The sequence below is a fragment of the Alnus glutinosa genome, chromosome 5, assembly GCF_958979055.1.
Source record: "Alnus glutinosa chromosome 5, dhAlnGlut1.1, whole genome shotgun sequence".
In the NCBI taxonomy this organism is placed as follows: Eukaryota; Viridiplantae; Streptophyta; class Magnoliopsida; order Fagales; family Betulaceae; genus Alnus; species Alnus glutinosa.
In genome coordinates, this window is record NC_084890.1 from 6079247 (window position 1) to 6093032 (window position 13786).

At 34.2% G+C, this 13786-nt stretch overlaps 1 protein-coding gene across 1 annotated transcript; it reads right to left on the reverse strand.

The window, feature by feature from the left end:
• Nucleotides 1–7906: 7906 nt before the first annotated feature.
• LOC133867797 (sugar carrier protein C) lies at nucleotides 7907–11095 on the reverse strand. The gene is made up of 4 exons (XM_062304554.1): nucleotides 10808–11095; nucleotides 10388–10710; nucleotides 8747–9376; nucleotides 7907–8528 (listed from the first exon to the last, which is right to left on the reverse strand). The coding sequence occupies exons 1-4, from the start codon at nucleotides 10938–10940 to the stop codon at nucleotides 8055–8057; spliced, it is 1560 nt and encodes a 519-aa protein (XP_062160538.1). The 5' UTR covers nucleotides 10941–11095; the 3' UTR covers nucleotides 7907–8054.
• Nucleotides 11096–13786: the final 2691 nt, after the last annotated feature.

The window sequence follows — 13786 nt, forward strand, 5'->3', positions numbered from 1 at the left end:
ACGATGAGCTGGAGCCCATCATGGCCACCCTTGGGTTTTATCAGCCTTCCGTCCTCCATCGGCAACACCGCTTTCCCTTTGGAATTCCTCACTCCATCCATTGCAGCAGGTGCTTCCTCAACTTTGTCACCTTCTGATGCGGGTGGAAATTGCCGAATGAAACTTTTCAAGTCAACTTTACCAGTGTTGCTCCTTCTCAGTTACAAAACTCCAGTGCTTGGAGCGAATTGATGCTCAAATCATTTGCGTCCCCTTCTCGATGAGGGTAATATAGATTTCACAGGATACTTTTGTTGGCGCAAGCGTTTATTATGAGAGAAAGCAACTAGAGAAACAAATCGAACTTATTTAATGTGATAAGCCTCCACGTGAACTCAAGACCTAAAAAGTGGATATATTTTATGAAGTTTCTATGGCTGATATGAATGGTCAAAGCTGCATAGAAGAAACCTCCAAGATTTCACACCAGTCATGTAAGAGTCATTTGCCGCAGTTTCTAAAAACAAAGAAAAACATGCATGAGTTAAAGATCAAACATATATATACGGTGAGGTCCAACACTGGTTTGATGTGTGTTAAAGCACGTCCGATATAGCTGGATGCAGATCAATTGTTTGTGAACTCAGATTTATGTAGATCTGGATGATAGTACATCTGCATATCTAGCAAAGGTCAGGACCGATTTGGCGTGATTGGATGCAGAATTGAGATGTATAAACGTAGATTTGTGCAAATTTACTGCAGATCAGCAGATATTTGCCACGGATGATGAATAATTTGGGAAAGGAGGCGTGTTCAGCCAATCATAGCCATGATTTTAGAGACGAGAATTGTTTGATCGCGTAGTCACCATTCTGAAGTTATTTTTTTTTTGCAAGAAACGATTTGTCGTTTTCCACATACGGCGTCAAACTGTTAGAACAGTTTTCAGTCTAGTGACGTGTAAATCTTTGATTCGCTGGGTTCTTTGTAATCTGCAAAGAAGAACAAACAATGCGCCAAAGGGGGGTCTCCCGACGTCCCCTCTCCGATGTCTAAGTCAGTGGGTCATTTTGGAGAGTATTAAGAGTTGAGAGTTTAGTATATTTTCAGTATATATCAGAGTGTATCTTGTACATGGGGTAGCAGCCTATATATAGGCACATAGTTCTCAACCGCATTATTTCACCTTCATGTCATGGTTGAGTGGGACCCTTAGTGGGATGAGATAGAGGTTGAGTGGAAGAGTGGGACACTCTTCATAGCATATTTAAAACATGTATCTTATCCCATGTTTTCCAAACATAGCCTTCAATGTATTATAGGATTCTGTTAAATACTAGTAATTGAGCAGGTCAAGTTGGGTCGATAAGATCAACTGGGCCCTGGTTCGGTAATAGGCCCATTTGCCTAGGGGATGATAATTTCCCCAACACATTTCATAGTGGAGAAGAGATTGCACGTATAGCATCATAGAAGTCTAGAAAAGCACAAATTTGAACGTTAAATGAACTGTACCGTTTATTTGGTAAAAAAAAAAAAACAATAAAGAAATTTCCAAATGATAATAATATATAGGAAAAATTGCATCATTAGTTCTTGTGGTTAGTCTAAATTACAAATCACTCATTGTCATATCAAAATTAATTTAGAGATTCCTGCAGTTGGCCTTATTTTCAAATTGCTCCCTGGAGTTAAATTCTGTTAAAAATTTTGATAGATTTCATTAGGCGCAATGTCAGCACTAATAAGATGGGGATACGTGTCACTCTTAATAAAATTAAAAATTTTTAAAAAAAAAACTTCAAAAAATATTTTAAAAAAAAAATTGGAAAAAGGAAAGTGGTAGTTGCCAGTTGGGCAGCCACCCCCAAAGGGGTGGCCGCGTGTCACCCCAAATGTTACGTTCCCAAATGTTTACTCTCTCTAACGTGACATTTGTAGAAAATTAGTACAAAAATAGGATTAACAAAACGTTATAATGAAAAGTTGACATGTCAACTGCCACATTAGAGAATAAGTACTTTACAGTGTAGAAGAGATTGTTCGTGGAGCATCAGGGAAGTCCAAAAAAGCACTCATTTTGAACGCTAAATGAACTGTACGGCTGTACGTCCCGTTTATTTTGTGAAAAGAAGAAGCAATAAAGAGATTTCCAAATGATAATAATACAACCTTTTCTTCATGCATGTGGCAGTCTCAATTAATTTAGAGGCTCAATCAATGGGTCTTGATTGTCAAAAGATTTTCCATAAGAACCTTTCATATATATATTAATCATACTCAACTTTTTCCCCAAAAGACCAACAACACAAAACAAAACAAAACATTCTTGTTCTTTATCTTGTGTAATCCGCCATATCTTTCATGTAGTGCATCCGGCCAATTTTGTGCAGAACTGAGAATCAAATCCGGCGGCAAAAATCATTCTTGTTCCTAGAAAGCCGATCTCTTGTGTGCAACTCGATCATATGACAGCTGCTACTTTGCCTAATTTCTTGGTCTTTTCACCGATTTTCTATTATAAATAGGAGGCCAGGTTCTATCAATGGAGACCAAAACTCACTAGATCGAGGAGCTTCTATTAGAAGAAAGAAAAAAAAAAAAGCAAATAGAAAACATGGCTAAGCTACCAACCCAACAGCCGTGATATTTAACTTGGTTTTTATGTTGCTTTCTCTTCTCCTCATCTTCTCCATGGCTGAAAGTCGAATTTTTCCAGGTAAGTTTTAGTCCAACGGTATGATCATTTGCCATTACTGTAATTTACTGAGAATAAATTGTTGATTTAATTATTTAATTAATATTTTAACACCGTCTTTCACGTGTGAGATTAAACTCTTATTGAATAAGTTAGGCGGAGACAAAGTTAAAACTCATAACCTTTGTTTTCATAACATGTTAAATTACTATTTATCTTAAAAACTTAAGTTGATAGAAAATTTTTAATTTAATTATTTAATTAATATTTTCTTAACATCTTTTTTTTCTTTTTGATCTTGAAATAAGCAGCTCAATTCCTGCAGCCAAGTTCTCCGACCCTGGTTTGTAATTCTATTTACGGTGTAAAAAGTGGAGACACTTGCCTTGGCGTAACGCAGAAACAAAACATGACAACTGATGTCTTTGATGCAATCAACCCTAACCTCAACTGCAGTGCACTGTTCGTTGGTCAATGGCTTTGTATTGACGGGACTATTGTTTAAATGGCTTTACTACAAATTCTCCGAAGTATTCGGGAATAATTAAATCCATGAATAAGAAGAGAATAACCATCTTTCCATGTACGTTTATTTTTAATCAATATTATTCATTAATTTACCTATTAATTGCCCCATTGTTTGTTGGTCTGAAATCATGAAATTAATAAAACTCTCTCAATTGATGAAAATTCATTGGGTGTCTTTATACAATGCTTAAACAATTTCTTACCAAGTGACGTAAATATTATGTGAACTATATATAACATTAATTAGTTTTAGAAGAGACTGAAACTAAAAGTTCTAGTAATGCTAATTGAAATATTGCTGTTAAACTGTTGCCCAAGCTAAATGGGAAATATACTACTAATAAAGTAAAGAGAAACTTCGCTTACCCACGTATATTTTATCACTTTTGTAATCGTATTCTCAATATTTAATAAGCTAAAATATTAGGTCACCATCTTTGAAAAATTATTTTTAAAAAAAAAAATTAATAAATTTAGACCTACGGCTGGTTTCAGCCAAACATTAGGAGGTAAGTGAAGCTTTCTGTCTAATACGACAGCTAAAATAACTGTATTTTATTATTAGAAAAATGCTAATATATTCTTCACAATTTTAGGTGGGCTTATCTTTTTTGGTAGTAAAGTTGGCCAATGTAACTTTACCACCATTTGAATCCATAGGCCGTTTGTTAGAAAATCCAAGTAAAACTTTGCGCCCAGTTGAAGGAGATTGCTTGAGAGTAGAACTTTTAGGGTAGGCCCAATTCTCTTTTGTAAATAGTTGAATGTTAACTGACTAAATGGGAAAGCCCATTCTAAAACCTAATAAAGTTTTCCTTTAAACGGGTTGTAGGAAATTCTTCAAAATAATTTATTAAAATGATATATGTCTAAAATACATTTATTCTCACATAAATTTTAAAAAATGCATGCACGTAAAAATTACATACATTTTTTATTTTAATAAATTGAGTTGGAAGAAATTTCTCCACCCCAAATTATCCTCCTAAAATTTAAGCAAGAGTTGTGCATTGGCTAAAGGTTTGATAGTGTAGTGGTAAAAAATTATTGAATTATTGGTGCGTATATATGTGAGATAGCTTGAAAGTTCGAATCAACCCCGAAAGATACCATACTTTAGGCAGGACTTTGCTTTAAGTCTTAATATGATTCCCTCCTTACATAAAAAGGATAAGGTTGGCTGCATCTATGCCAACCAGCGAGTATAAGAAAAGAATGACAATTCGTGTTCGCGTGTCGAAGTATGAATTTAAAATTATATAAGTCAATTATAATCTAACATATTTAATTAAACAGGTCAGATCTTTCAATCCCAACTCAATAAATTCGTGTTGGGGTCGTGTCGGATTCGTGGGCTATATCAAATATTGTCAACTCTTATTTTTGCGTGTTGATCAGTTCGGGTCATGTTGAAGTATGTATATAAGACTATATATGTTAACCCTAATCCAATTAATTTAATTAAACTATTCAAACCCCTTAATCATAATATGTTAATTTTACGTTGAGTTTGTGTTAGATTCGTAAGTCGTATCAAAATTTATTGTCTGCACTAGTGCAACGACATCCCTTCCCACAAAAGGCTTATACATGGATATGAAGGAACAATTTTTTTTATTTTATTTTTTTTAAGGAAGAAAAAAAAAAAGAAGGAGAATAGCATTTGGTACCAAAGTTCTTTAACACCAATTCACGAGAGAGAGAGAGAGAGAGAGAGAGAGAGAGAGAGAGAGAGAATTCTGTGTCTTATCCAAAAAGATATCGGTTAGGAACTTAGGAGAGGCAAAAGTGCACCAAAATGAATAAAAGGTGTAGTCATGAGATTCTCCTTTGCTTCAGTGCAAGGCCGTGACCAAAATCTACTAAGGCATTTTCGGCTCCATTCATCATTACGCTTGTTACCGAAAGGTCCTACATTCTCATTATTACGTTAAAAGAAAATGCTTCACTCAAAGCATGTGAAAATTTGATTCCCACTTGTAAAAAAGGCTGTGAATGTTACAAATGTTCGTTTGGTTGTGGATTAAGTCTTCCTTTTTCAGGGAACCTTCCCTACAATTTCCAGGCAAGTGGTTTACACTAATTAAGGATACAACGCGCACCATTATCCAATTTTATTAATTATTATATGTCAAAATATTAAATTTCTTATTTAAAATAAATTGTTATTTAACATGGTATAAGTAAACTTGGTTTATTCGATTGGCATTTGTTTATGATTAATGCTAAAAATTACGTTTTTATTCCATATCAACTTTGTAGAATAATTGTAAAATAAAAATGTGGCATATAGCATTAATCATGAAATATTCTATATGTGGAGAATTATTTATTGAAATTAAATATTTAATGTATATATTGAATCTCATTTATTAAGAAAGAGTTTGAGTTTGAGGAGAGTGTTGAAATACTAATGAAATAATTTTATTTTTTTAACTTAAGCCTCTAAAATGAGTGGATTAACATTATATTGGTGAAAGACTTAGCTGAAATGTTTTAGCTTATCTCGAAGAGCACAAAAGTTGGAACTTGTAGAACAGTTGACCCAAAGCATCTATTATCTGTTTCTCTATTTGTACCAAGAACGCTTCAAAATTTTGGAAACCGATTTTATGTTAAAGTATGATTAAATGATTAAATTTATCTTTTTTTAATCGGTTTAAGCTTTTGAGATAAGTGATAATTTAATATAATATCAGAGCAGAGGTTCTAAATTCGAACCATATTTTTTCATTATCTCACATTTCAATTAAATATTTCACGTGTTGAGTTTCACCTATCAGCTTAAGCTTTTAAAATTAGTGGTAATTTAACATTAAACACTTTTTTGACAAATGTGAAACAAAATAATAGTCATCACTCATCAGTAGTCCAACTATCAATTATTTAAGGCTATCCTACCCCTTTCTAAATAAGAGGTGGATATTAAAATTTTTATTTTTTTAAAAAAAAAAAACCAAAAAACTAGATCAAGAATTTAGTTTTGACTTGGGAAGAAAATTTGACACTTCGAGTATGTTTGGTCTTGAGATTTCGCACGTTAAAATCATGGAAAAAAAAAATTGCAATTTAACACCGTAGAACAGTCTACATTTTTAAACTGTAAATAAAAGGGTATATATTTCTTTTTTTTAAAACACATAATTTTATATACTAAATTATAATTTTAAAATGTCAAATCACAAATTTATCAAATACTTAACTGTATTTTTAAAAATAACATTTTAAATTCGATATTTTTTAGACCACACGATTCAAAACTGCAAATCTAAACACATCATTATTGTGCACAACCTCCTCAAGCTTGAGGCAGCTTAACTTGCTAATAAAGGATTGGATCCAAATCATGTAACTATTTAATGACAGACACAAAACCGGCAACTATAAGCTGTATTAACTGCATTCAGACCAGCAACCGACCAAGAAGAGACAGTTATCTTAATCTCACCCAAAATTACCCTATCTTAACCGACCAAAGCGATATCTTGTGCGAAATTAGGAGAGGCGTTTGACCTTATTTCTTGAAGAAGTGTGAACTTAATCAAAACTTGGTAAAGAGACAGGTGTTTATGGTCCATGGACTCAACACCAATGTCCTCGTACTAAAATTACTGAACTCCGTAAAACATATGGATTTGGCTACTGTTGTATCAAGGATTGGCTTCATAAATTTGGCTGCTTAAGTGGTAATTTTAAGTAAGATATTTTTAAAAGTATTTAAATAATATTTATTTAAGTTTCTATATTATAATTTTTTTTAGAGAAAACCAATTCTTCTCATTTTATGAAATGTAAAATTATTAATTAAGCTTTTATTTGGTTCCATTGTTATAAACTCTAAATCTCCCATACGCATTCAAAAATAAAAATAAAAATTGTCAGAGAGAGAATACAAATAAACCTATTGTTATTAACCCTTTATATTAAATCTCTTACGGCTACGAAACTCCTACACGAGGAGAGATAAGATGCACTCACAATTTTCATTGAGAAATATTATTTCTCCCCATTTGAGGGCTTTAAGCAATGGCCTAAGTGGCCTACATATTGAGCCGGCTCTATTTGTACTCATATCCTATTCAGTTCACTGAAAAAGGTGTTAAAATATTTTGAAAATCACATGCTCTGATAATCTTGTTAATAATATATATTAATTTAATAGATCAGTGAAAAGTTTACCCAATATTTATTTATGGAAGTCAATTTTGTTTACTGCTCATAAGTTACAAGAGAATTATAGATCTAGAACTCTAGAAGAAGAGAGAGAGAGAGAGAGAGAGAGAGAGAGAAAACGGTGGAATCTCCAATAAGGATGTATACTCAATTGCATCAAATTATTTGGCTAGAGATGCATGAACTAAAAAAGTCCAACCTATTATATCACATAATATCATTTTGAAACCAATTCAATAATTTAGTCAAATTGCCGGCAATTAGGGAAGGGGATGCTTCTTGTCTAAAGTCTTGGAAGTGCCAACAAATCCTTCTTTATCACATACAAACTGGCATTCTCCGATCCACAGAATAATAAAGAAAGAATTTAAGCCAAATTATTAATGGAAGGCAAATTAGCCTTAGCAAATGGGTCGACATAACAGAATTGTCCTCTATATACTGGAATTTCCCTTGAAATAAAGCATAGAACACTGGTAAATTTTTCTTTTTTTTTTTTTTTTTTTTTGGGGGGGGGGGGGGGGGGGGGGGGGGGGAAGGTGGGGTGGTGGATATTAGAACCAACATATATATATAGCCTCCACATTGAAACCATATAACCAATAGTGTATGTACTGCTACACAAAGATCAAACAAAAATACAGAGGACAGAGACAGATCTTGCTTGGTCCCATCAGACGTTCTTGGTAGCCTGGGATCCCTTGGACATCTCGACGTTAGGGTAATCATCATCATTGACGAATCTGGACCAGTACCAGTGGGTCTTCCATACCTTGTTCATCTCTTCAATTGGGATATTCTTTGTCTCAGGCAAGAAGAAGAAGATAAAAATGGACATCACCACCACAAAGAAGGCGAAGAAGAGGAACAACCCGAACTTCATGTGGCAAAGCATTTGTAAGAAGGCTTGAGCAACGATAAATGTGAAGATCATATTCACGGACACGTTTATACTCTGAGCAGCAGATCGGATTTCCAGAGGGAAAATTTCACTAGGCACCAACCACCCGAGGGGTCCCCAAGACCAGGCAAATCCTGCAACGTAGATGCAAATGAAAAGCACCACAACAATTGCATACCACTTGGGCAAGTGTCCAGGATCACCACTTACTCCAAATTTAGCAGCAATTGCGACTGCAACAACAATCTGCACACATGCAGAAATCAAATCAACAACAGTCAACAGTCACGTGTAGTAGCGAGTAAGGCTGGCAATTCATGTTTGCTTTTCAGATTCGAATCATCTTTTATTAAACCAGTCAGACTCTTCAACTCTAACCAGCTAATTACGTGTTGGGTTCACGTTGAATTAACAGGTTGTGTAAAAAATTATAAATTTGGATGGCGTTAGTAGCAAAGATGTACCTGGCATACGAGCATTTGAGTTCCACCCTCAAGGAAAAGGAACCTCCTTCCCCACTTATCAACACCATAGATTGAAACCAAGGTTGCAGCAACATTGACAACACCGGTAATCACAGCTGACATGAGGGAAGCATCATCTCCGAATCCAATGGTGTTAAACAAAACAGGTGCATAGAACATGATCACATTGATCCCAGTGAATTGCTGAAAGAAAGGAATTAGGATGGCCATGGAGAGATGGGGTCTGTATTTCCTTTGTAACAAGTTTCTCCAAGGGTGCTCCACAAGCTGTGATGCTTCACTAGCGGCAACAAGGTCACTGAACTCATCCTCAACATCATCAACACCTCTAACTCTTTTTAGTTGAGTTTTGGCAGCATCATGTTGACCACGCTCAATCATGGAGTTGGGAGTATCAGGAAGGACTAGTGATCCAATGGTGATTATAAGGGCAGGGACCATGGCCCCACCCAAACTCAATCGCCATCCCCAGCCACCCTTGATCTTGGCAAAGAAGTAGTTCAACACATTGGCAATAAGGATACCAACTGTGATTGATAATTGGAAGCCAATGTTTAGAGCACCTCTGAATTTGTAAGGAGCCATCTCAGAGAGGTAGAGTGGCACAGACTGTAATTACATAAAAAAAAAAAAAGAAGCCAAAATTAACATCTAAACTAATATTTTAATTAGTTAATTATATGGGAATAAATGAACAACAACATGTCATTCTCGGGCGGGCCACATGTTGATGTCAAAGTTGTCATGCTTCTTTGGAAAAAAACAAGTCGTCATTATTAAGGAGAAAATCAAGCAAGAAAACAAATGCACATGAAAACAATTCATAGGTTACTTTATTAATTGATCCGCTATCAAATTGCAAATTTCCAACTCAACGCCGTGGAAGTAAACTATGGCGGAAATAGAGTGCACAACAGTGATGTGACGATGTCATTGCCAAGAAAATCGGGCACATATATATGACTTTTTGGGAAGATAATAGTAAATAAAACAAGGGAAAAGTTTCAGACTTCAGTTAGTCCAAAGTCTTCTCCCACCCCACTTTTTCCTTTTGAATATGAGGAGAGGGGGAGAAACCATGGTCGACTTTTCTTTTCCAACGTTTCTCAGCAACCAAACAGTGCAATTCTTCTTACAAAACTCAAAAGCACAAAAAAATAAATAAAACCAGAACAGAGTAGAGAAGCAGAGATGAGTACAAGCCCATATCTCTGCAGCTAAAAAGCAAACAAACAACCAAACAAAGAGAAGCCCATATTCGGATCAGAAACAACTTGGTATCAAAAAATCTTTTGTCAACATTCCAAGCAATAAATAAAAGATCTGAAAGAAAATGTGGAGTTTTAGCAAACCAGAGAATACAAATATAAGACAAATACAACCAAAAATACCCAAATCAAAAAAGTGAACGCATCTCACAACCAAAGGAATAAAAAAAAGCATTGTGCTTCATATTTGTTTTCAGACAGCATACTTTTTGTTCTCTACCGACAACTTTCAACGAACCAAAACAAAAACACAAATGATGTCCAAAAACCGAAAATTCTTGATCCAGCAAGAAAATCAATAAACACCCACAAATAATACGATCCCAGATCAGGAAATGGAGAAACATAATACCTGATTGGCAAACCCAATACCCAAACCGAGCAAAATTCGGCCGACGATGAGCATCCATACCGCTTGGGCAAAGCCATTGAGGATAGCACCGGCGAAGAAGAGCACACCTCCGAACAGCATGGACAACTTTCGTCCGAATTTACGTGTCACAGTGGACGCCCCGATCGATGAGATGAGAGCAGCCAAATACAGCGACGACGTGAACATGGTCAGGGTCTCACTGTCATATTGGCAGTACTGGTTGTTGGATTGCGCCGCATGCTTCTTCCGGTACACCGCCGGGAAGAACTTTTTCAAGAACGGGTCCATGGATGTGACCCCACCTATCAAAAACCAAAAGAACACATCAAAAATCGTCACCAACGTACACTCAAAAAAAAAAAAAAAAATCAAACATTTCATCAAGATTTGGCTCTTTACCAGAAATTCCAATATCGTAGCCGAAAATTAAACCCCCCATGGCCGCAACAATACATGTTACAGTCACATAGGGAGTGAGGTTTCCGGGGTACTCCCTACCGGGCCCCACCGGAATTCCTCCAACGGCAGGCATTCTCGCCGGTTTTTCACGTCAACTTTGGAAAGAGAGAACTACTAAAGAGACTCTGATGTCTAACGTATGAGACAACTAGAGCCTGAGGAAGAAGAAACCAAAGGAAGCTAGCTATAACTCTTCCAACGGTAATGGAGGATGAAAAACGATGGAGCTTTTCGACTGGCCTAGCTAGTGTATATATAGAGATTAGACAAAGACATTTTCTATATTTTCTGGTTTCAGCCAGATAAGATTTTTTTCCATTTACTCAAAATAGAAGAATCGTTGAGCTGTCAACTATATAATATTTTATTCACAAATCAACATAATTTCGTAGACCTTTGTTATTTATTTTTTCCTAGCTTTCAGGAAAAAAAAAAAAGAAAAAAAAAGTGGTCTCTATTAAATTTCACAAATTTAATTTATTATTAAAATTCTTAACTAACATAAAATCACCTACACCGTTGGATCGTCCTTCAAATGTAATTTACATAAATCTGACGGCTAACCCAAATTGTTTCAAATATCACTTTCTCATTTACCAAAGACGTTGGTCATTAGTATTTGGAAGATAAAGAGTCGGTGGCATTGATTCGAGGATAAATTTACACGTCATATATTAGGAGGACGGATTACGGATAGCGATTCGTAAATGTCTCGGGTTTGAGTCAGCAAAAAGGTCTGCTTATCGGTGTTGGGATAATGTTGGATTAGTACAGGCTGTGGGACGTCGGCTCCGCTATTATGGCGTCGTAATAATAGTAAAGTGGGGGATACGTGACTTAAAAAAGGCCTTTACAGCAAAGTAGAAGGACCATGTGAAGGCCGAGGATACATACAACTACGCAATTCTACGACTTTCTAACAATGGATTTGAATTCCGTGGTGTAAAACAAAATTATACCATTTTTTTTTTTTTCGTATTTTGTTAAAAGGTGAAAATTTAATAAAAAAATTACAGTAAAAAAATATTATGTATTTTCTTTTTCATCACTTAAACTGAATTCTCTTACAATAACACCCTTGTGAAATTTTTAGCGTCTCAAAAATAAATAAAAAATAAAAGAGAGAGAGGGAGGTGGTGGCATGGATAGTGGATACTGGCCATGTTGACCCAATTCATGGCGCCTATGGTTATGGCAAGGTTAGTGTGTTTGGTAAATAATTTTGTGAGAAAAAAAAAATGAGAACAAAATTGATTGATACGATGTAAATATAAATGAATTTTAAATTTTATTTATTTATTTTACAACAGTAAATAAAGTTAATTATTAATATAAAGAAAAAAGGTTGCCTTTTAATATATATAAAAGATTCAAAAGAAGAAATGATTACGAATTTTGAACTCTTTTCTTTCATGGGGTATTGGAGTAGATGTGATTGGGAGATGTGTTTTCGTTGGCAGCATAAATCTGAGAGAATCTTTCAATTCAAATGGGGACAATGGAAATTAATTTTTCTTTCTTAACTGTCAGTGGTCTTTTTCTGCGTTATTTTTCTCTCTCTCTCTCTCTCCATAAAAATCCTTTGTTTTTAGTTTTTTTTTTTTTTTTTTTTAAGTAATAAGAAGCTATAAATGTGATATTGTAAAGGTAAAATAATATTTGATTTTTTTATGAGATAATAGTAAAAAAAAAAAAGTTGTTTAAAAATAATTTTAAAAAGAAGTTTTTTTTTTTTTTTTTTTTTTAAGAGAACTCAAAACAAATTATGACATGAAAAATATACTACGATAATCGCATCATGAGATTATAGATTGTCTGTTGCTTTGCACTTCCATTAGGCAAGTTCTTAAACTAACAATATAATTACTAAATGATAATGCCAACCTTATCCAATGGCATGGAGTAAATTAAACTGTAAACTGTAAACTGTCGTTATTCAATGGCATGGACGAACATGTTTCTTTCAAGGACCAATGTTTGAACATCTTTTTATTTATTATTATTATTATTTTTAAAGTTGATATGATTTTAAAAATTATTATTAGATTTTGAATTAATTACTATTAAATTTTAATTTAATTATGATTTTAAAAGTCATATCAATTTTTAAGATGATAAAAAATATGATCTTTAACATTACTCTTATTTCGTGTGAGTTACGTACCCGACGTGTATGTAAGTTGTGGTTATATTTGTCCAAAAAAAAATAAAAAATTAACTTGTGAGCTTATAATTGAAAGTAGTTTATAAAAAGAGAGAATCTTTAAGTTTATAAATTTAGAAAGTTAAGTAAAGTTTTCTTGACGGTTTAAAATTGTAGGCTCTGATTATTAATGCTTTTTATAGGGTGTTTTTTGTTTGAAAAATCATTTTTGGTTATGACATAAAATTAAAAGTAGTTTAAGAGTTTGTTAATGTTTTTGTTTTAAAAAATAGAAAAGAACAGCTAAAAAAGAATAAGTTTGTTGATGTGTCATTTTAGAAGCAAAACGGTGAAAGGTGTTAGGAAATACGTCATATTTTTCAATATCCGTGAGATGCAAAAGAGAAGAAAGTGGAATAAAAGACTTTCAGGCAATTACACAAGAGCAACAAGATTTACGTGGTTTACCACTAAGGGCTATGTCCACATAGTTACAGCAGATTTCACTATGATAGAGAAAATATACAAGAAACTTTTATAATTCAGATGCGTTGATTAAATTATTCAATTCTCAAACCTACTATAGAAAACCTCTATAGAAAATCTTGAAAGATCTTTCAGTGTCTCCACAATTTTTTCCATTATTTTCCTATAACAACATAGTCTCATAACAAGTGTTTAAATAGAATACCAGAGTTTTCAGGCTGCTATGTCCAGACGCCCCTAAGGTTTAATAGCTTCAAGCCCCATGTGTCCTGACACGCCAACACGCTGTC

Excerpts from the sequence above, each read along its gene's own strand:
- LOC133867797 (XM_062304554.1), bottom strand. The coding sequence starts at position 10,940 with ATGCCTGCCGTTGGAGGAATTCCGGTGGGGCCCGGTAGGGAGTACCCC. Across the intron at positions 9,377-10,387 it reads GTATTGGGTTTGCCAATCAG|TCTGTGCCACTCTACCTCTC; the intron begins GTATTATGTTTC and ends ATGTAATTACAG. Across the intron at positions 8,529-8,746 it reads CTCAAATGCTCGTATGCCAG|ATTGTTGTTGCAGTCGCAAT; the intron begins GTACATCTTTGC and ends GCATGTGTGCAG.